At 37.9% G+C, this 23,634-nt stretch overlaps 1 protein-coding gene across 2 annotated transcripts in view; it reads left to right on the top strand.

Moving 5' to 3' along the window:
* The window catches only part of GUCY1A2 (guanylate cyclase 1 soluble subunit alpha 2), a 354,340-nt gene that overhangs the window by 67,137 nt on the left and 263,569 nt on the right, over positions 1 to 23,634 (top strand). For both annotated transcript variants that reach the window (XM_051820049.2, XM_070077689.1), the window contains exon 4: positions 19,085 to 19,803. In XM_051820049.2, the coding sequence (XP_051676009.1) occupies positions 19,085 to 19,803 (719 nt within the window). The remainder of the gene's footprint in view (positions 1 to 19,084; positions 19,804 to 23,634) is intronic.

Raw genomic sequence — 23,634 nt, 5'->3', positions numbered from 1 at the left:
CCAAGGACTTGGGCCATCCTCCACTGCACTCCCTGGCCACAGCAGAGAGCTGGCCTGGAAGAGGGGCAACCGGGACAGAATCCGGCGCCCCAACCGGGATTAGAACCTGGTGTGCCAGTGCCGCTAGGCAGAGGATTAGCCTATTGAGCTGCAGCGCCAGCTTAGAATTTGAAATTATATCAAAATAAACACTTCCTAAAAATGTTTGAGAAAGTTAAACTTAAAATAGATCATAAATCCAAAGAGATTTTCTATTTTTACTGAGCTGTAGCTCTACTTAAAAATGAACAAACAACAGCATAAGAGTAAACTAAAATAACAAACATCAGTGAGTTTAAGAACATATAATCTATTTTTACACTCAGGTGTATTCTCAGTTTATTCTAGAATTACCTATAAAAGTACTGAATTCAATAAAATGAGTATCCAAATTAGAGTCCATCTATGGAGTTATTTTTCTTCAAGTTCTGTGGTCTCACTTATAACTTGATTTCAGTGATATGAACCTTAAAGATGAAATTAGCAATTTTATCTCAATCTACTCCTACTCTTTTATCTAATATTGCAGGGAGATTGAAATAGAATAAGATATTCATTCTTGAATTTTCCAGAATATTTTTTAACAAAGAAAATGTTCAAGGAATAAAGTACATATTTCAGAACAATAAAAGATTAAAAATAAAACTGCTGACTACTTTTATGCTTAAGTTATCTATTTTTGTTAAGAGTGTTTATTTGAAATGCAGAGTAAGAGAGAGAGATAGAGCTAGATAGCCTGACAAAGAGAGGGATGGGGTGGGGGGGAGATATTCCATCATTTCTTCCCCAAATGCCCACAACAGCCAGGGCTGGGCCAAGCTGAAGCCAGGAGCCAGGAACTCCATTTGGATCTCCAGTGTGGGTGGCAGGAACTCAAGCACTTGGGCAACATCTGTTGGTTTAGAAGCTCAGAGCAGCCAGGACTCAAACCAGGTACTCTGATAAGGGATGTGGATCTCCTAACCTTAACCTACTGTGTCACCATACCCTAGCTGTTGCCCATCTCCTTGATACTATAGTGAGTGACATCTACCCTAGGACATACAACTTTCTTCTGTAATCCTTTTACTACTGTGTTATGAAAATTTTGGACATCCCAAACACTGTCTATGAATTCAAAAGCCTCATCAATCATTGACATATTCTTCCCTGCAGACCATGATTTTTTGATTGCTTCCCTGACATTTTAAATATCTGGAGTAAATTATTTTTCACAGTCTGTCATCAGCCATTAGATGATGTTGCATTGTGCTATAAAATTGTTTCTATATTTAGTAGCAGTTCTGTCTGTATCTCTACATAGCAGTGTGTACAATTAGTTAAATAGGATCTTCACTTGAAGCAGGACATCACACTAAGTAGGTGTTTAGTGTTGAAACTGAGCTAATGGGTCTGTAAAATGAACTATTTAGAAGATGATGAAAAATGTTGTGACTATATGGTTAGAATTATCACTACTGCTCAGTTCTTGCTGCTAATAATAGGTTAGAGCATTCAGCTAAAGCTGGATATTCATTTTTCCTTCTTGTTGTGCTAGATAAGGTCTTCATAAAGAAAATCTATTTGATGTATAATATATGTATATTTAGGATTTAGAATTATATTAGGATTTAGGATCATGATGTTTAAGTCAATTATCCTTGAATTTCAAACTTATTTAGTATCCCAAATATATGAAACAGGTAAATGCCGTCTCAAGTCTTATAAAGTCTCTTTTTTTTTAACTTTTATTTAATGAATATAAATTTCCAAAGTACGACTTATGGATTACAATGGCTTCCCCCCCATAACATCTCTCCCACCCGCATCCCTCCCCTTTCCCACTCCCTCTCCCCTTCCATTCACATGAGGATTCATTTTCGATTCTCTTTATATACAGAAGATCAGTTTAGCATACATTAAGTAAGGATTTCAACAGTTAGCTCCCACACAAACATAAAGTGAAAAATAATAGATGATTTTTTAAATGATGATGAAATCAGATCAGACCTATTGTCATATTTAATCCCAGCGAGAGTCAAGTTGGGAATTAATAATTTCTTCTTCTTCTTTTTTTTTTTTTTTTTTTTACAGAAGATCAGTTTAGTATGCATTAAGTAAAGATTTCAACAGTTTGCACCACCATAGAAACACAAAGCGAAAATATACTGTTTGAGTACTCATTATAGCATTAAGTCTCAATGTACAGCACATTAAGGACAGAGATCCTACATGAGGAGTAAGTGCACAGTGACTCCTGTTGTTGACTTTACAAATTGACACTCCTGTTTATGGCATCAGTAATCTCCCTATGCACCAGTCATTAGTTTCCAAGGCTATGGAAGCCCCTTGAGTTCTCCGACTCTTATCTTGTTTAGACAAGGTCATATTCAAAGTGGAGGTTCTCTCCTCCCTTCAGAGAAAGGTACCTCCTTCTTTGAAGACCTGTTCTTTCCACTGGGATCTCACTCACAGAGATCTTTCATTTAGGGTTTTTTTTTTTTTTTTTTTTTTTTTTTTTTTTTGCCAGAGTGTCTTGGCTTTCCATGCCTGAAATACTCTCATGGGCTTTTCAGCCAGATCGGAATGCCTTTAGGGCTGATTCTGAGGCCAGAGTGCTGTTTAGGACATCTGCCATTCTATGAGTCTGCTGAGTATCTCGCTTCCCATGTTGGATCACTCTCCCCTTTATTTATTCTATCGGTTAGTATTAGCAGGTACTAGACTTGTTTATGTGCTCCCTTTGACTCTTAGTCCTTTCATTATGATCAATTGTGAACTGAAATTGATCACTTGGACTGGTGAGATGGCATTGGTACATGCCACCTTGATGGGATTAAATTGGAGTCCCCTGGTATGTTTCTAACTCTACCATTTGGGGCAAGTCAGCTTGAGCATGTCCCAAATTGTACATCTCTTCCCTCTCTTATTCCTACTCTTATGTTTAACAGGGATCACATTTCAGTTAAATTTCAACACTTCAGAATAACTGTGTATTAATTACAGAATTAAACCAGTCATATTAAGTAGAACAGACAAAAAAACTACTAAGAGGGATAATGTATTAAGTTGTTCATTAACAGTCAGGGCTATGCTGATCAAGTCACCATTTCCCATAGTGTCCATTTCACTTCAACAGGTTTCCTTTTTGGTGTTCAGTCAGTTGTCACCGATCAGGGCGAACATATGGTATTTGTCCCTTTGGGACTGGCTTATTTCACTCAGCATGATGTGTTCCAGATTCCTCCATTTTGTTGCAAATGACTGGATTTCGTTGTTTCTTACTGCGGTATAGTATTCTAAAGAGTACATATCCCATAATTTCTTTATCCAGTCTACCGTTGATGGGCATTTATGTTGGTTCCAGGTCTTAGCTATTGTGAATTGAGCTGCAATAAACATTAGGGTGCAGACCGCTTTTTTGTTTGCCAATTGAAATTCCTTTGGGTAAATTCCAAGGAGTGGGATGGCTGGGTCGAACGGTAGGGTTATCTTTAACTCCTTCCCCTGGTCCATCAGTCCGTGCCCACTCAAATGCACACTTTCATGCTATTTTGAACCTCACAGTCCTGATCCTTTGAGAAGAAAAAATTAAATTATGGAATGAATCTAGTACTGCTGACGGTAGGTGACAATCCAGGAAACCATGGGATTCACGGATCATTGTCCAGGCTCTCATATTAGAACAAATATTAGGCAACTAGGGAGGATTTGTGGACATAGTAAATCTTGATATTACTACACAGGAAATGGGATGCAGTTTGATTCATTCTTACCTTGTTGGTCTATGTCCTTCTATAGTTCTGAGTAGTGAAACATGGGTGGTAGTAGTCAACTTTACTGACACATAGGTTCTAAAGAAAGCAGAAATAAAGTCCATCAATTGGTTGTTTAAACAAATTGCCTAGATTGGCAAAGTTGTGCTTAGAATAAGTTTACTTTAGTTACAAGCTAAGAAATCCTCAAATTTCTATTTGTCATCTCAGGCACCCCGTGCAGTCATTCCACTAGTAGTGGGATAGAAAGAAACAAAGTATGTTGACTTTTGACTTCTTTCTGGAAGCTTAAAAGGAAATAGCAACAATATTCTGGCAAAGCTGGTAATGGGCTAAAAAGAGAAAAGCCAGCTTGCTTTTTAACTCTTAATTGTGACTCTTTTCTGCAACGTGATAAAGAAGCATTTTGCAAAGAGCCCAGCATGTTTTATGGTGTATGAATTCAAGATCTTACAGTTTGTAATATCTTTTTCCTGTCAAGGACTAACTGCAGTTGACCTTTTGTTTAATGCATTTTTGTTTGCTCTCAAATCTTAAGAAGGATCTCTCATATAACCTTTTGTTTTCTTTCGGAGTTAAAGAGTGTTGAGGGAATGATAAAAGTTTATGAGGATTAAAAAAACTCCAAGTTCAGACATTTTTGTTTTATATCTCTTTTCGGTCAGGTAGCTTGAAGCCAGTCATTAAGGTCCTTGTAGGAATAAGCTAGATTTTGGCTCTGTCTCCTTCCCCCTGTGTCTGTGTCACAACATTTCCTACCTGCTGTGTGATGCAGTTCCCTCTCTAAGAAGTGGAATGCCACTCTTCTTTGGTCATTCCAGGGGAGGGAATGTGAGTGACAGATACGTGTTGGAATGAGCCATCTCTGCTCAGGAGACACTGGAGAGACTCATTTGACTTGAGAAATGATTCATGTTGAGGCACTGCAAGAAATGAGAACAGGGAATGGTTCTTGCACTGTGCCTGTAAGATCTTCCACTGTTATCTCACTGGGTATACCACCTCCAATTTAATATTCTCCTTCCTCTTTTACCTGCCTCCAAGTTTAAAGTTTGGATTTTCTCCAATATCTTGCTATTGCTGGCATTGCCTTTCATAAATTTGTGATTCTGTCTTGGTGAGATAATTACAAACATAGCTCACTATTTTCTGAGAACTCTTCCTTATAGCCATTTCTGTGCTAGTTTCTGCATAAAAGAGGATCTAGCACACCTACCCATACATCAGTGTTATTACCACCACCACTTTTGCTTTGGAACTTAAAGCCAAGGGCTGTTCATATCTGGTCCATATTTTCTATATTATCTACATTTCTCCATTGTTTGATTAGGGAGCCCCCTGGAATTTCAGATAAAACTTAAAGCAACCTGAATATTCATTTATATATCTATTTAACAAATGATTCTTATATACTGCCTGCTGGCATTGTGTAAGTATTTATTTACCCAGTCAAGTCTGACAAAAATCTGCAAAAGGTGATTGTAGACCCCCCCCTTTTTTTTTTACTGTGGACCTTTCAGGCATCCTATTCTGAGGTCTGGCTCACTTTCCCAATTCCTTAGTGTTCTGTTGGTACCATGTAGATTTGCATTTATAGTGCCATGATCTATAAAGCCTTGATATTAACAGACTGAAAATGTACATATCTTTACCTTAGCAGTGTCCTCAACCTGAGATGTTTTTTAAAATCATGTTTCAAAGCAAAAGAAACATTAACTAATAGCTTGATGTTGTTCACTGAATGTTCTTTCATACTGACAAATATTGGCAACAACCAATCATCCAACTATAAGGAAATGTTCAATTAAAGTATGATAACCCTGCTTAGAAGAATGTTAAGTGATGTTTGAAGAACTGTGTGAAAGTATTACATTGCTGAATGGGAACATGTACATGATGTTGTTACAACTCTGGTTCCTCAGCAAACATGGTTTGGGATGAAGATTAGGAAGGGTTTTAGGCAGTAGCCATAGAATCAGTGATTCAACCAGGCAATCTCCATTAGGTTTCCCAGCCAGAGAATAATCTCTGTGGCTCTCAGCTCTGCTCTTTGAGTCATCCTTTAATTATGAAAGTTAGAACTTGTTTGCAGTTGAATGGCTTTGCCAAGTAGTTTCCCTATGAGTGTATGAAGAAAGTAGGTGGGACAGAGGAAGAGACTGAACTGCTGTACAAATGTCGTCTTAACAAGGATCTCAGCAGATCTCGCAGAATTGTCCTGGACTAAGGCAGGAAGGTGGGATCTGTATGCTCTCCTCATCCCAAACTAACTGGCTTTGGATGCAGACTGCACTGTGGAGGGTGCAGACCATTCAGCAGCTGTCTTCAGCTGCAGGCAATCCTAGGGAAAGACTAGCTGAGAGTCAAAAGCTACAAAGAGAATCAACAGCATGTGTCAGAGATGAAATACTACACGAGAAGAAAAAAGCTAAACACAAAGTGTTTGTGTGCATTATAAACATTCTGAATCTAACTGTAAAATATGTGTGGGTATGTACAAAAACAGGAAGGAGACACAGAAAAAATGCAAACAGCTGTGTTACAACAGTGACAGGCTTCATGAGAAAATAACCCTTTCACCAATGAAGGCAGATTCTTTGCTTTATAATGGGAACGTTAAGGGATATTGTTTCCTCCCACTTTTCAAAGATGGCTAATTTTGTTAATTATTGTATGTTTTAGCCTTTCCCTTGTGAACTATTTGTGAACTGTGTCAGCATGGTAATGACAAGACAAAGCTCAGATCTACTTTGCGATTGTGATAAATAAGAAGAGTTGGTTTGCTTGAGGAGTTAACTTCAACCATTCCTAGGACGGCTCGCCCATGATGTTAAAAGGGAGTTGTTAGGTGTCCAGTCTTTATGTCTCCCACTGATAACTCATTTCAGTTCTGAAACTGCTTCCTTATACAGCCCATCATCTCACATGTGCATGATCCAAAAAGAATTGGGTGTGAAAAATATGGATGGCCCAGGACAAAGAAATTGAATACAGCACTGGAAGACAGTGTGAAACGTGCTCTGGAGAGGGGGAATAAATATGGACATCTATTTCTCCACAAAAGACTATAACCCTGGCATAAAAGTTGCTCGGATAATCTCCTCTTACCTTAATTAGATTTTCTATATCTTTCCTGCTTTCTTGTTTCCTTTCAGAGCATAGCTCATAATGTCCTTCCAAATCACACATACTGGTTATGTTTTTTTCTCTCATGTACTGTGGCTTTTTATATCTCTTTTAAACAGTTCTTTAGTGCTGCTTTAATGCATTTTGAATTAGTTCTTTGAAAATATAAGATGAGAAGACAAACAAGAACATGGGAGCTATTTTCAGGCACTTTAAAGGACTTCTGTGAAAAGAGGAGGTACTTTTGTTCAAATCACCTTAGGGGGGATAGTGTAGAACTAGTGGACGGAAGTCATAGGAATGGGATTTTCCTCAACTGGAAGAAGAAATGGGCTCTGTAATTATTTGAGATATTCAGTATTTTTTTTTAAAGAACTTATTTAAGTATTTGAAAGGCAGAATGACAAAGAGGGGGAGACAGAGACCCTCCTTCCACGGGAGGAGCTGGGCCTTGAACCGCGCTCCAATATGGAATGGCAGCATCTCAGCACCACAGAGCTTGCCCTGAGATACTCAGTACTGGAAGAGCAAGCTTCAGAAGCTTCAGGCTGGTGGTGTTGAGAGGTCAGATGGCTGTCTAGGGTATGGGCTCTTTTCTTTGAAGGGGGCTGGACTGGGTTACCTGTGAATTTTCAGTGTACTTGGTGGCTTCATGTGTTAATGATATGCAAAATGGAGTATTCACAAATTACCTTTTAAACAAACATATACCTAACCAAATGCTGCCATCCTCCAGAAATAGAAATGCATTAGAATCACTTGTTTGTAAATGCAGTAGAACTGCTGTCCTATGCTACTGTGGTAGCTACAGCATGGTCACATGATGATACACTCATTTCTGTTACACTTAAAACCTGATGCTGTGTGGCTAATGAAGCACATAGTTAGGCCTTTGGCTGGCCAAATATTATTATCTAATTCAATAGGGAAATTATAAAAACTTTCCTATTCTTGCCAATTTTATTTCTTTACTACAAAACACCTTTTATTCAAAATTAATCCTCTCTGAACAAATTGGACAGCAGTATATGTCCCAAGACTTGAGAAGTTGAGGATGGTGAATCGCAGTTTAGTGAGTTTACAAAGCATAACAAAGGCATTAGCAATGATTAACAGTGCTGCATAAGCTCTGTGAGGCTCCATCCCTGTGGAAATTACGCTGTTGTGCTGCTACTCCTGTGGCCTCCAGTTTGAACAACCCAGTCCTCCTCAGCAGATGCCCAACTCTGTGTATTTGCATAGCAGTCCTCTTCCCTACCTTTTCAACCAGTATGTGAGACTAGTGAAATGTGTAGATGTGGGAAATGATGAGAATAATTATAGGGAGATCCCCAAGCCCACGAACCCCTGCTGTGCTTTGGCAGCCTGGCAGGCTGCATTTCGGAAATGGAGGCCAGGAGTGAGCACAGAGCTGAGGTGGGTGCTCCTGCAGCTGCCCCTTTGGAATGAGCTCACGTCTGCAGAGTCACTACTTTGCTGCTCCACTGCTGGCCTGGCGTCTTCTGCAGCAGCATGCCGGGCTCTGGGGAAAGACAGCTGGGGAATGTGACGAGCCCTTTGTCTCCTGCCAGACAGCGAGCCCAGCACAGAGCCCCATTAAGGATGCATGATTGTACATGTGCTATCCTGAGTGGGTCTACCTCTTTTTATTTATTTATTTGACAGGTAGAGTTATAGATAGTGAGAGAGAGAGACAGAGAGAAAGGTCTTCCTTCCGTTGGTTCACTTCCCAAATGGCCGCTACAACTGGCGCTGCGCCGATCCGAAGCCAGGAGCCAGGTGCTTCTTCCTGGTCTCCCATGCGGGTGCAGGGCCCAAATACTAGGGCCATCCTCCACTGCCCTCCTGGACCACAGCAGAGAGCTGGACTGGAAGAGGGGCAACTGGGACTAAAACCCGGCACCCATTTGGGATGCCGGTGCTGCAGGCAGAGGATTAACCAAGTGAGTCACGGTGCCGGGCTCTGGGTCTACTTCTTAATGTTCAATGTCTGTGGCTCTTTTTGTGTCAAAAGAACAAGAATTTATTAAATAATAGGTATTTACACCTATTGAATTATTAATTTGACATTCTTGGCCAACCTTGTGTTAAAATGCTTTGTCATGAATATTGAAGGGTACAGAAAATAGAATTGAAAAAAATCACATATGTATATATATATATATATATATATGAGTGAATATTTATTATATGGGTGCTTTGAAAATAGTTCATGGAAAATTTGCATTTTCTTTTAATTCCATTTTACATGAACTTTTTGGAGAACCTACATATATTTTATATCGTCTATATATTATTTCTACCTGGAAATACAGTGAATTACTACAGCTGTGTATACAGGCTCATTCTTAAATGGATTTATTCTTTTACCCATTAAAGAAATTCACTACATAAAACACCTTGTGCCAGTGATGAGTATAAATGGTATTTATTTAGTTTCTCACGAACTCCATATTATTTTCTTTTGCAGAACCTTTGCAGAGTTTCTTTGGTCTGGAACTGTTTCTTTCCTCTACTGTCTGTTACTTCTTGTCTTCCTGTTAACTATTGTCCTGAAATGTGTTGCATTTTTTAAAAGAGTTTTCTTTGTTATGGTAGATTAAATTAGCCCCCTGTTAATATTTTCATAACATTCTGCTCCTTATAATAGCCACTGTCATGTGTATTTGTACAGTTGTTGGGTTATATGTACAATTATTGATTCATTCTGTCACATAGCTCAATAAGGGCAAGTATCATTTCTGTTCTTATCAGCATTATATCTTTGTCCCTTGTTTTTGTAAATGAAGGAATAAATAAAATATGGAGCCAGATGTAAACTTTATGTTTAAAGAGGTTGGGTGTGGTTGAGGGGGTGGACAGTCCAGCAGCTGATGTGTGCTAAGTGGAAGGATAGGATTAATCACAAGTTAGTTTGAAAACCTTAAACTCCCTCCTGGGGAGTAGAACAGAGTTTTAGTTAAAACAGAAAACAAGCATGTGCAGAAGCCAAAAATAAGTGAAAGGAATTGTTGAACATATCTGAGGAATTTCAAGTGATTCTCAGTGTCTGGATCAAGCGCTGCCGAGATTGAACTTCATTCTGACAGCAGTGGATGGTCACCAGAGGACTTTAGGCAGGGAAATGAATGATAAGATTTATGATTTACAAATAGTGTATTCAGAATGGATTAGGTATTGGAAGAAAGCAGAAAAAATATTACTTAGGTGGTTGGAGAGATGAGGATAGTAGCCTAAAAGTAGTGTCATTTAGGACAGAGAAACCAGAAGGATATTACACTTACAATGCATATTTATAAAACACACTTGTAATTTTACTGAAATAAAATTTTACACTTGATCTGACAATTTTCACTTAATTTTATACCCTACAACATCAAATATGTTTTTGTGTCTCCTTTATATATTCCCTATTTTGGTTCAGGCATACATAGAGTATCTTTGATTTTCTTCTAAAATATTAATTTGTCATTTGACTTTTCTTTTGTCTTAAAGATTTATTAAAACTCCAAGTTAGAGAGAGAGAGGGGCACACACACACACACACACACAAAGAGGGGGCGGGGATATCTTCCATCTGCTGCGCTAAGCTAGGCCAAAACCAAGAACCACATGAGTGCAGAGGCCCAGATACGTGGGGGGCATCCTCTGCTGCTTTTCCAAGGTCATGAACAGGCAGCTGGATCAGAAATGGAGACTCTAAGATACAAACCAGTGTCCATATGGGATACTAGTGTTGCAGAAAGAGACTTTACTCCCTACACCACAATGCCAGCCCCTGTCATTTGATTTTTTTAAACATTTAACTCATCTGGAATTTGTTACTCTTTGAGATGTGAGCTGGGATTTAATCTTACTATTTTTCAAGATGGCTACTGCCACTTATTAAATAAGCCTTTCTTTTCCCATTGAATTAAAATGCCATCTTGTAGGATATTAAAGCTTCTCACAAGAATGATTTATTTCAGCAAGATAACACTTTACTTTTCTTTCCAATGTGAATACTAATTATTTTCATGTCTATCAGCATTTATTAGATTCAAGATAATATCAAGTAACGATTTTCATATAAAGTATACTTATCTAATTTCTGATTTCATTTGAAATGTTTTTAGTATTTCAGCATTTAGAATGAGGCTTACCTTTTGTCAACAGTTTTCTTACAGTTGAACTGTGTCTTTGTATCTTAATTTTACTCAGACACTATTAAAACTTGGAATTCAGACTTCAGAATCTACTGATGATTATTTTTCTCATTTTATGAATATAGTAATTTATGCTGATGGATTTTCTGTTGAATTACCTTTTCATTCTGATATGTTACTTGATCATGATGTATTTATTCTTACAAAAATTGCTAGTTTTAAAAAAATATTTTATGTATTTTAAAGGCAGAATTAGAGGGAGGGGGAGAGAGAGAGAAAGAGAGAATCTTTCATCCGCTGGTTCACTCCTCCAGTGGTCACAATGGCTGGGGATGGGCCAAGCTGAAGCCAGGAGCTTCATCTGTGTCTGCTTTGTGAGTGCAGGTGCCCAAGGACCTGGTTCATCTTCCACTGCCTTCCCAGCTGCATCAGCAGGGAACTGGATCATAAGTGGAGCAGCTGGAACCCAAACCATTGCCTATATGGGATGCTGGTGTTAAAGGCAGTGGCATAACCCATTATGTCACAATGCCGGTCCCTAATAATTGCTAACTTATATCTGCTGCTATTTTAGCAAATATTCATAAGAGAAATTGGTTAGTATACTATATCAGGTTTTGACATTCATAGTATATGGACTTAATAAAAAGAATTGAGAATTGAGTAGTTTTAAATTTTTTCTACAATCTGAAAATATTTATATAACTTTAGAATAATCCAAAGTTCAGAAGTGCAATTCTAAAAAATATGATATTCCTTCCCTTCTTCCCTCGCTACTTCCTTTCTTACCTCCTTCTTTCTCTTCCTCCCTCCTGTTCTTCCTCCCTCCCTCCCTCCCTCCCTCCCTCCCTCCCTCCCTCCCTCTTTCTCTCTGTCTCTCTCTTTCTCTTTGTTTCCTTCCTTCCTTTCTTTCCTTTCTTTCCTCTTTCTTCTAGAGATAACATATTTTTAATTTATATAACAGTCAAGGGCTTAATGTTCCACTAAATAAAGAGTTCAGCATGTTAAAAAATAAACAGACCTGAAATCAGCAGGAATACATGCAAGAGCTATAAACAATAATGAAATCAAAAGATGACCATTTCACCCATATATGGTAATTAAAATAATCACAGGTCATGAACACTATGGTAGTATAACATTCATAACCATTGGTTTGACAAAGATTTAAACACACATGCTGAGAAAAAAAGCTGGACACAGAAAGACAACACATGTTCTTATGTGTGGGAGCTAAAATAAAAAAAGAAATGCCTCTAATTGTTTTTATTTATGTTACTTGATTTATGTCTCTCAAGATTTTATTACATAGTATTTCTTTACTTTGCTTAACATTTCTTAATTTAACTATCTTGTTAATACTGTCTTTCCTTTCCAGCATTTTTTCCCCTGTACTTTCTTAGAATTCTTTGATTTATTTTCAACTGTCTTTGTTTACTTTTTCACTTTATAAAGAAAAGAGGTAATGTTGCTGATACTTTGGATGTGGAAAGTCTAAAAAGCATGGGCCACTTGGTTGCATTGCATGCTGCTGCACGGTGATGGTGGAAACGTGTAGGGGGAGGGGTCACATCCTGAACCAAGAAGCCAGAGAGATTACAGGGCAGTGCCCCTAATGACCTCCCACTGTACCTCACCTCTGAAAGATTCCATAGCACTGAGACATACCACATGGAGGACCAAGTCTCCAGTACATAGAACTTTGGGAGATTTGCTAAAACTATATCTAAACCAAAGCATCCTATGCTTATCCCCCAAATTTTCTTTTAATTTCATTTTTCCATGAATGTTTTGAAGTAACATTATATGTGCTTCTTATACCCACACATTATACACTCAGAATATGCTGTATACACATATACATGCACACCAAAGAGTATATTTGTATTTATGTATATCGTTCAAGGTGTATTATTAATCTGTTGTCTTTTTTTATTTTCTCTTACACAAATTCCTCTAGTCTTCTATATTGATTCATTGGTGGTTTTGTTAAGTGTTTTCTCCATTATTTTTCTCAGGGGTTTCAGGGAGTGAGACAGTCTCTGAATGTTGGCTGAGTTAGGAACATTAAGATTTCAGTTTCCCAGAATTCCACCTGTGCTTTTCTACCATCATTTATTTCCTAATGTTGTAGATGAGAAACATGATTCTTTTTTTAATTAATTCATTTATTTGAAAGGCATGGAAGTAGAGAGATACAGAGGAAGAGAGATAGCAACAGACAGACCAACTATCTTCTATCTGTTGGTTCACTTTCCAAATGCCCTCAATAGCCAGGGCTGGACTGGGCCAAAGCCAGTAGCCAGGAACTCAGAGTCCGAGTTATGGTTGTGACTCAGACCCGATTACTTGAACTATCATCTCCTGCCTCTCCGGGTGCACATGAGCAGAAAGCTGGAATTGGAGTGGAGGCATGACTCCAACTTGAGTACTCTGATATGGATTGTGGGCTTCTCCAGTGCATCTTAACCACTAGGCCAAATACCCACTCTTGGAATAATGATTTGACAAAAGTGTAATCTGTATTTCAAATGTAGTTGACCAAAAATGTATTTTCTTACTGGATAAAATAATCATTTTTCTAAAAAGATAGTCATCTACTAAATCTATTGAAATCCCTCTAAATTTTGGACTTCAGGTATAGTTATTCTTTATTTTTGTCACCTAGGTATTATAATGTTGAATTTTAAGCCATTAATCAAAAAATAGTTAGGGATTGCATCTGGCTCATAGTTGATAGGTATCCACTTCTTGGTTTGAATTTATGTAACTTGCAGGTTCACTTCCTGCTTTGATATTTTCTCGTGTTCATGTGGACCAATGCCCTTCCTGGTGTTAGGAACAGTGTCTAGAACTGAAAAGACAATGATTTCCTTCCTAGCAATAGAGCTTCCTGCACAGGATCCGTGATCTTAGTGACATATTTCTGTCTACTTAATGGTTCTTGATGAAGGCAACATTTCCCATCACAAGCGTGGAGCTCATATTGTTTACAGATTTGTAAACTACATAATTTTAGCCTTCAAGTATTATTGATTCCTTGAAAACGAATATATCTTTCTGGCTGTCCCACACTTCTCACCCTGTTACACTCAGTCATCTTCCCTGACACTTTCACTGAAATTACTCTGCCAAAGTTGCCCCAAGGTCTGACAAATCCAGCTGATCGTTTTCTGTCCATATTTTATTTGACCTTGCTGTGGCATTTGATAACTGTTGACTGCTCCTTTGTTTTCCTCAGTGATACGTGAATTCATTCAACATCCAGGGAGTACTTACTGAACGAGGAAGAATACTAGGAATTGACAATGAGCAAGACATGCGTGTTTTTTTCCCCTGTGCAGAGATTTTTCTCTTTTGATGCTGTGATTACAAAATACTTGGTATTAGCCGGGTTTCACTTTGAGACCTGGCTCTGCTACCTAGAGTTATGTGAATTGGAGCATATTTCTTAATATTCCTTACTTGTAAATAAGCATGATTAAAAATCCTTTTAGAAGGATTCAATAATCTATGAAAGTATTTATCATACTTCTTGGCACTCTTTCATTCTTACTGCAATAAACTAATTCAATCAATCTATCTTCTTGTAAACACATTGCAGCATCTTTCTGGTTGGCATCTTTGACTCTGGGCTTGGCAATTTCAAGTCCAACTTCTGCAGTGTTCATTAATTAACAACTTCCTGCCCACAGGGCTTCCAGCCATTATATACTTACTACTTATTATTCCCTTACCATGCTGGGCTTTCTACTTTCCCACTTCATTGGCACTCCACAGCAGTTCATCTCTTGGCATGCTCCTCTCTTTCGTGTTGGAATTTGGACACCGACTTTTTCTTCCACTTTCCCTTTAGCATTATCTCAACAAGAGGCAGACATTTCTCATCCTTGTACCCCTGTAGATAACCCTTTGTGCCTCTGTACCTTGGTCACAATGTAATTAAGTGATCCGTAGGAACCCATGAGAGAGAAGCACACATGATTTGTCTTGGTACTCTTATATGTGGCACACAGCTGGAACTTCAAAGGATTGATAATGTTTATCAAACAAATATGTAATTGAGTGAATGTTTAGTTTTCATGGAAAAAAATTATTCTTTATGTGCCAGGCTAATGCTGGTGATAGGGATGTGGACGTCAATAGGACAAGGTTCCTGTCCTTAGAAAATGGACAGTCCGAGGTGGGATAGACACTGTAGGCCCATGTCCTGAAAGAGCAGATTCTGTTTCCTTTAAGGCTAAAGAGTGTCAGCCTCCAGACTGCATCATTTTGAAGATGTGAATGAATACCAATTTAAAATTCTTTTACCCATTAATGAAAACAACTTTTAAAATAAATTTTGTCTCTTGAGGAAATGTATTCTTATAGACCCAAATGTCAAGCTGTAACAGCATTGTGTGATATGAGCAGATGAGCATTGTTTATATATTTCAAGTGGCTTACTTCTAGTAGGGGTCTGTGTCAGTCATAGACAGAACCTTGGGAGTCAGAGCTGCATGGATGGTCTGAGCTACTTTGTCTTCATTTTCTGATTTTTGAGATGAGGTTTAAAATGGAAGTCCTGGTGGTTGACTTGTATAGATAGTCACACAAGTTGAAATAATCTATCCTGGTTTTAATTTTGGAAGTTGTAGAAAGCTTTGCTTTTTTCTGATCTTGTACAGTTTAATAGTTCTGAGATTAAAAATACTAGTTAGTTGAATATTGTAGCTTATATAGTATTATGTATAATATTTGATTATAATACTGAAAATAGTTAAGGTTTTCTTTATTGATAGAAAAGTAAATTTATCATCCTGGTATGCCTTTGTGGCATTATCTGAAAACTAGATATAATTGTACCTTAAAGTACAGAATTGTTTTTTAAAAGGAATAAGGATTTCTAGTTGATAGACTACTGTGCACACTGTTTTTATTTTGTTGCTGCTGGTTAATTTACTACTTGTTATTTTCTGGGTGATTCTTTGGGGTTCTGTCCTTAGAACATAAGCTTACTGCAGTATTTTATATCTGTGTTCTTAATAACTGTAAAGGCGTTTTCAATGTTATGAGAAATTCAACTTAGAAGTAATTCTTCTCCTCTCCTCTGTAGCCATGGACCCTAAGTTCTTTGAGGATGCAACTCTTCAAGGCTTAGGAGAAATCAATGGAATGTTTTTAGTGACACATGGAATACTGTAGTTCAGGAGATATATTCAGATTATAGGAACCTATTCTGAATTTAATTTTATTAAGAATTTCATGATATTGAACTTTCAACAAAAGCACTGACATTGAATTTGGACATTAATTTGTATATGTTAGAATATTTTACTTACAGCATAGTGATTGTGATAGAACCATTCTGCATAAAAAGTAGTTTTAAAGAAGGAAGTGAGAATGAATTTTCAAGGAGTGATCAAGCCAAGACAATATTGTTTGATAAACAAAAAAGGATGAAAATTAAGAGGAAGAGATAATTAATAGTAGCAAAATTAATGATAAACAGAAACAAGGTTAGGTAAGAGGACAAAAAAGTATACATTAGTTTAAATAGTTATTAAGGAATATCAGCAGAGCAATAAGAACAGGAGCCAAAGTGAATATCATCTATCTTGTTTTCTCTCTTCCATACCAGAGAATTAGACAGATAAACGCTATTATTATCAAGTTTGGCTGGCATTATTGTTAGTAATTGCAATACATTTTGAAGAGTAATGTAACATGGCAATGTGAGATTACTGGTATTATTTTTATCTTAACAGATGAATTAGCTAGCTTTGGACATCAACTATTTGAAACCCAAATTAACATGGAATGTCTTTAATAAAGGGACTCTGACTTAGGTATTCTACTTATTTTCATTTCACATTGATTTTAAGAACGTCTTTGTCAAACTGATCTTTTTACTTGGTTACTGCAAATTGTAGACTCAACAGTAGTCTCTTCAAATATTTGCTGAGTCTTGACTTTATTTTAAAAATAACATTATTGGTCCTAATCTGTTGTTCTCTTCTGGGTGGAGGGGACACTCAGAGAATGATAACGGAACAGCAAACAAAACTGTAGACAGCCTAGATCTCAACATTCTGTCTTTTCCTTGATCCTATTTGGTACTTCCTTATAAGGTGGAGTAGATTGGACAATATGGATATGTAAAGATATGTAATGCCATGACTCTGTGTAAACTGACTTTAGGATGCAAACAGCTTTTTTTTTATATATATGTTTCTTTATCCTTAGGGATACAAGTTCCTTCCATGTATTTCCTCAGATTACCCTCAATGGTGACTGTCATTAGATCACACTTCTTGCTTCTTAATACTTCTTAATGCATTTATCTATTTTTTTTTGACAGGCAGAGTTAGAGAGAGACAGAGAGAAAGGTCTTCCTTTCCATTGGTTCACCCCCCAAATGGCCGCCACGGCCAGTGTGCTACGCCAATCCAAAGCCAGGAGCCAGGTGTCTCCTCTTGGTCTTCCATACGGGTGCAGGGCCCAAGCACTTGGGTCATCCTCCACTGCCCTCCTGGGCCACAGCAGAGAGCTAGACTGGAAGAGGAGCAACCGGGACAGAATCCAGTGCCCAAAGTGGCACTAGAACCTGGAGTGCCGGCACCACAGGTGGAGGATTAACCTAGTGAGCCGTGGTGCCGGCCTATGTATTATTTTTCATTATAATTTCAGTAGTATAAGTTTGAGTTCCTTTTGCCAGGGTATCTGGGAGTGCGTATATAGAGAAAACAGAACCTTGATGCTGTCTGGTCAGATTCCTGCTGCATTCTTGGGTCCCTTTACTTTTATGGATGAAAGAATGCAAATTATCACAAAGTTATTGCACTTCTTATTTCTTGTTTTGTCTCTCTTGGGGTCTAGTTGACCTATATGACTTCCACTTAGATTACTAACATAAGCCCTCTGTTTCTATTTGATAACCTTGATGTCTTTGTCCACTTATATACTGTAGATTCCCTCTCTGGTTGAAATTTTCCACTGAATGCATTTTGCTAAGAAATAGGATGGTGGGCCGGCTCCATGGCTCAGTAGGCTAATCCTCCGCCTTGCGGCGCCAGCACACCAGGTTCTAGTCCTGGTCAGGGCGCTGGATTCTGTCCTGGTTGCCCCTCTTCCAGGCCAGCTCTCTGCTGTGGCCCGGGAGTGCAGTGGAGAATGGCCCAAGTGCTTGGGCCCTGCACCCGCATGGGAGACCAGGAAAAGCACCTGGCTCCCGGCTTCGGATCAGCGCGATGTGCCAGCCACAGCGCGCTGGCTGCGGCGGCCATTGGAGGGTGAACCAATGGCAAAAGGAAGACCTTTCTCTCTGTCTCTCTCTCTCACTGTCCACTCTGCCTGTCAAGAAATAGGATGGTAATATGGAAGGTATATAGAGACAATAAACTAACAAATTGAGTATTCTGTGAGGGCCGAGGAAATTGATTAAAATGATTTTGATGGCTCCAACTAGTGGAGCAGAGACTTAAGAAGGGAAAAGCACATGCTCTGGGAGTTAGGGGAAGGAACAGATGCACAGGCAGAGGCCAGTGAACCCACCCTGTGTGATACTGCAGTGCTAGATATATTTGTCAAAACCCATAGAAAATGCCACATCAGGAGTGGACCCTAATGTGAATTATGGGCTTTGGGTGACAACAATTCAATGGAGGCTCGTCAATTTTAACGAATGTATCACTCTCAATGTTGATATTGCAGAGGCTGTACATGTGTGGGGTGGGGAGAATGTAAGGAATATCTACCTTCAGCCCAGTTTTGGAACCTAAAAGTGGCCTAAAAAATGGAGATGATTTAGGAACAAACAGACGCATTCATTCCTGTGTCTTAGAAGCATTCAGAAGGTTAACTAAGGTTGACTTATTTTGATTCAAAATGAATCAGTTAACCTATTGGGAAATTTGTGTGCCTAAAGAAGTGCCTCTCTTGCTTCACTCACTGCCAACTGTTTTTGTAAGCATTTAAAAATCTGTAAGTTTAATTATTTGTATTCTGATTCATTAACATTTGTTTCCCATTTACCTCTAGGTTTGAAATTTGAGGACATTCAAGAAAGATTTGGTGAGGAGTTCTTTAATATATGCTTTGATGAGAATGAAAGAGTCCTTCGAGCTGTAGGTGGCACATTACAGGACTTTTTTAATGGCTTCGATGCTTTATTGGAACACATTAGAACTTCTTTTGGAAAACAGGCCACTCTGGAGTCACCATCTTTCCTATGCAAAGAGCTCCCTGAAGGTACTCTCATGCTCCACTGCTTCCACCCGCACCACGTCGTGGGCTTCGCAATGCTGGGTATGATTAAGGCTGCAGGAAAGAAGATCTACTGCCTGGACGTAGAGGTGGAACAGGTTGCAAATGAGAAGCTGTGCTCCGAGGGTTCAAACCCAGGCAATTGTAGCTGTCTTACGTTCCTTATCAAAGAATGTGAAAACGCTAATGTCACAAAGAACCTTCCACGAGGAACCTCCCAGATTCCTACAGACCTCAGAATTAGCATCAACACCTTCTGCAGAGCCTTCCCTTTCCACTTGATGTTTGACCCCACCATGTCAGTCCTTCAGCTGGGTGAAGGCCTGAGGAAGCAGCTCCGATGTGACACTCACAAAGTGCTCAAGTTCCAAGACTGCTTTGAGATCGTCTCCCCAAAGGTGAATGCCACCTTCGAGAGGGTCCTGCTGCGGCTGTCCACCCCCTTTGTGATTAGGACCAAGCCTGAGGCTTCTGGCACTGAAAATAAAGACAAGGTAAGTGGCCATGTGCTTGAGATGAGGGATGGGAACTAGAAGAATGGATAATTCAATAAATTACATGCTTCTTATACTTGTAATTATTTAGGCAAGTGAGATTAAAGTGCCATTTAGAAGATTACTGGTCCCTGGATATATGTAAAAAGATTTGGCCTAATTCCCAGTCATTTTGCGTAGTGTCTGCCCCATCCATTAATTTATTTCAGCATATAAAAATAAGACATTAATATCAGCTATTGCAATTACAAAAATGATGGGACTCACTTAAAATATGTTGGCATCAGCTCATGAATATTTCAAGTGATTGAAGTCAAGCTCTGAGAGAAATGTTATAGATTGAGTGCCACACCATGGGGTGACTGTTTCATTTTAAAATAAATCTAAGTTAAAAAACTAATTATAATCTGAATATACTCTCTTCTAAGTTTCATGCTTTAGGATCATCTGGTTTACATCTTATTTTGTGTTGTAACGCAGAATAATATACTCCCCAAAAGTTGGAAAATTAAGTGACTACCTCAAAATTAGACTCCCAATGAAATGTTAGTTTTGAAATAGGGACTCATTTTTTAGGATATTTTTAGTCTTCCAGAGCATATGATGAATACTATGTATGCTTACTGTGGGTTTTCTTTGAGTCCATTTTGAGAAAGTATAGGCTTTAAATTATAAGCAAGTGATGAAAAAGAAACCAATAATAAATCTTAGAATAGCTGAGTTTAAGCAAACATTCTGTCCCCCATGTGGAATATTTTAAAAAGTGAACATAAAATGTAAAGAAAAAAAGTCACAGATATTTTAACATTTGATAATGTACTTTCAGTAATTAAAAGGAAAATAATGTTAATTTTCTGGACATGCATTTAAACGTAAGTCATTCAGTTTCCAATCGAACACCTTTATAACATGTTGTATCAGAGCAAATGATGTTCCTGGAGGCTATTCAGCTTGTTTCCAAGCATTTAGGGGAAGTTGTATGCTGTTAGAATGAACAGGCTGTTCTGAGTGAACGGAAAGAAGAGTTGCAGAAATAATTGCAAATGCAGTGAATGAGTAATCTACATACATACATTCTGGAATACCTGCTATCATACAGGAATGAGGAAGTAGCCTCTGAAAGCAGAGCCAAAGATGTTTCTGAGGATTTTATATCGCCTTAATTTCATAATTAATTTTAAATTTAAAAGTTCCATGTAAAAATTTAATTAAAGTGCTTGAGAAAGATTGGATGATAAACATTTTTTCAATATGACTAGTTCAAGTATTAGAGGAAAATCATTCAGTAATGCTTTCATTGTGTTAAGTTCAGTGATGTGAAAAATACCTAAGGAAAGAAGTGGATTCCAGTTTGGTACTTCTGGGTATTTTATCAGAATGGATCATTATTCTCCCTATTTGATCACACAAAGATATATAAAATAATATTTTAACTCGTGCATATTTTATGTACAATTCCTAACAATTTTGGAACCTTTTCAAATGGAAGAAATGTGTTAGATGTCTATTTTTGTTTGCATTTGTAGTTCCTTTGAAGCCAGAATTATTGTGTCTTTTTAATTCAGGGAATACAAAAGCTGTAGGTTCTGCTTTACGTTTGGCTAGGAGGGGTGGAGGCTTTTTTTGCCTTTAAAGTTGAAGTTAATAGTTTTGAAAATGTGCTTGAACCAGAATATGTTATTACCAATGTTAATCGCATTAGCTAGTTTATAGATTTGAGAAAAATTAATTTAATTTAAAGTTTCTGCTTCAGATTTTCCTCCTATATTTCATTTGGCTTGTATTTCTATTTAATTTGTATACCAGGATAAGAAATAGACATAATGAAATGATGACTCAAATGTCAAGGCCCCCTGCCAATTCCAATAATAAGGAACTGTGCTCATTGAGAAGATGCAATTATCATTTAAACATGTTAGAGGTAGTTTAAAAAAAAAGCAACAGGCAGGGTTTTTAGAATACAGATAATAGTCCGCTCATCCTTTTTCTGCTTATTCACCTGGGTTTGCTAGAATGGAACATTTGGGAGACCACAGTTGCTCCAAATTGCTCCTTTAATCATTAAGATTGTGGCCTGGAATCATAACCAAATGAGGAATGTTTTTGAAATTATATTTCACCAAATTCCATTATGTTTTTGTTGATAAATTTAACTTATTATTTCCCCATAATTACCATTCTTATTAATGGATAACTCCATGTTGTCTAAAGTCTCTAATTTTTAGTTGACTTTGATAAGAAAGTGCTATTTTAAAATAATTTAACATATGTAGTCCTCATCCTAACATTAAAGGCTTTCATAATTTAATTATTTTGCCTGTACACTGAGTGCTACCAAACCACCACCCTTGACATTAGTGGGGGAAAAAACCAAGAGCTAATCATGCAGCTGTATAGTAGTAAAATCATTCACACATTGAGTGTGAGCCTTTTGAAAAAACATGGGATTTGTCATTTTGAGTTGGCAGTCATGAGTTGACTATATGGATAGAGGCAGAACATACTCAGTAACAATTCATTGACATACAAATGTAACAAAGTTTTCTTCCTGGCCTCCAAAGTATTTACATACTGCTTTCTGGGCTGTACAGATGTCAAGATTGGTCACCAGTAGCCAGGCTGTTACTGAGAGGCATCTGACAGTAGTCAATTTAGCTTCAATTCAACAGATTTGCAATCAGAAGAAACTTCCAAGTGTCTTGACCAAGCTTTTGGCCCATCCTTTGGTTTCCTGTACATCTTCTCCAAATGACCAACCATCCAGGACGTAGTCTGCTTTCCTTTTTCCTCATATGGATTTTTGTGTTTTCATTTGATTTAAGCTCAATCTCCTTTTCATCATCATCTTTTCCTTGCAGATCTCAAGCATTAAATGTGACAAAATTAGTTAATTTATTAAAACAAAAACAGATTCAACATTTGGAATAAAGACTCAATTAAGAATCCATATTCATTTGTGCTGGGCATCTCATGTTATTCAAATCTAATATTGTTCTCAGTACTGGACAGTTTATTGCATGGATCTTTGGAATTAAAAAGCCCTGCAGTGAATTTAGGAAGAAGCTTCTGCAATTCAGTGAGCAGTTTGAGGGTTAATGTTTAGTGAAGTAAACCTAACCTTCTGGCATAGACTTCAAGCCTTCTTTGTTTGGAGGGGATTGTGTTTGTAGAGAGGATTGCTGGAAGTCAGAATAAGGCCCCTGAGCTTCCTTCTCTACATTGTAAGGTTGTGATGTGTGGCAAAGTGTCTACAGATTGGGAGAGAGGTGTCTTTGACAACCATGATTTTTAGCAAGTTCTTTAATCTTTGAGGCTCAGTTTTTTTTCATCTGGAAATTAAGGAATCCAAACTAATAGCATTTTTTACCCCTATAGAAGTTGTACGTAACATACATACTTGTATGTTTGTTTATATTTTGAAGATCTATTTATTTATTTTTGGAAAGCAAGTTTTTAGAGAGAGAGGGAGAGAGAGATCTTCCGTCCTCTAGGTCACTCTCCAGATGGCTCCAACAGCCAGAGCTGGACCAGGCCCAAGCTGGAAGCCAAGAATTTCCTCTGGGTCTCCCACATGGGTGTCAAGGGCCCAAGTGCTTGGACCATCTTCCGCTGTTTTTCTCAGGCTATTAGAGAGGAGCTAGATGGTCAGTGTAGCAACAAAGACACAAACCAGCTCCTATGTGGGACGCTGGTGTCACACAGGCGGTGGCTTTACCTCTACACTGCAATGCTGGCCCCATTTATTTATATTTTAAAAACAGAACATGATTACATTTCAATATATAACTTTTGTACAAACAAAAAACCAATAAAAAAAGTGGAAAACATTTG

Source organism: Oryctolagus cuniculus, chromosome 1 (genome assembly GCF_964237555.1).
Source record: "Oryctolagus cuniculus chromosome 1, mOryCun1.1, whole genome shotgun sequence".
Classification (NCBI taxonomy): Eukaryota; Metazoa; Chordata; class Mammalia; order Lagomorpha; family Leporidae; genus Oryctolagus; species Oryctolagus cuniculus.
Note: the sequence above shows the minus strand (reverse complement) of the source record. Positions and strands in the feature narration are given on the sequence as shown.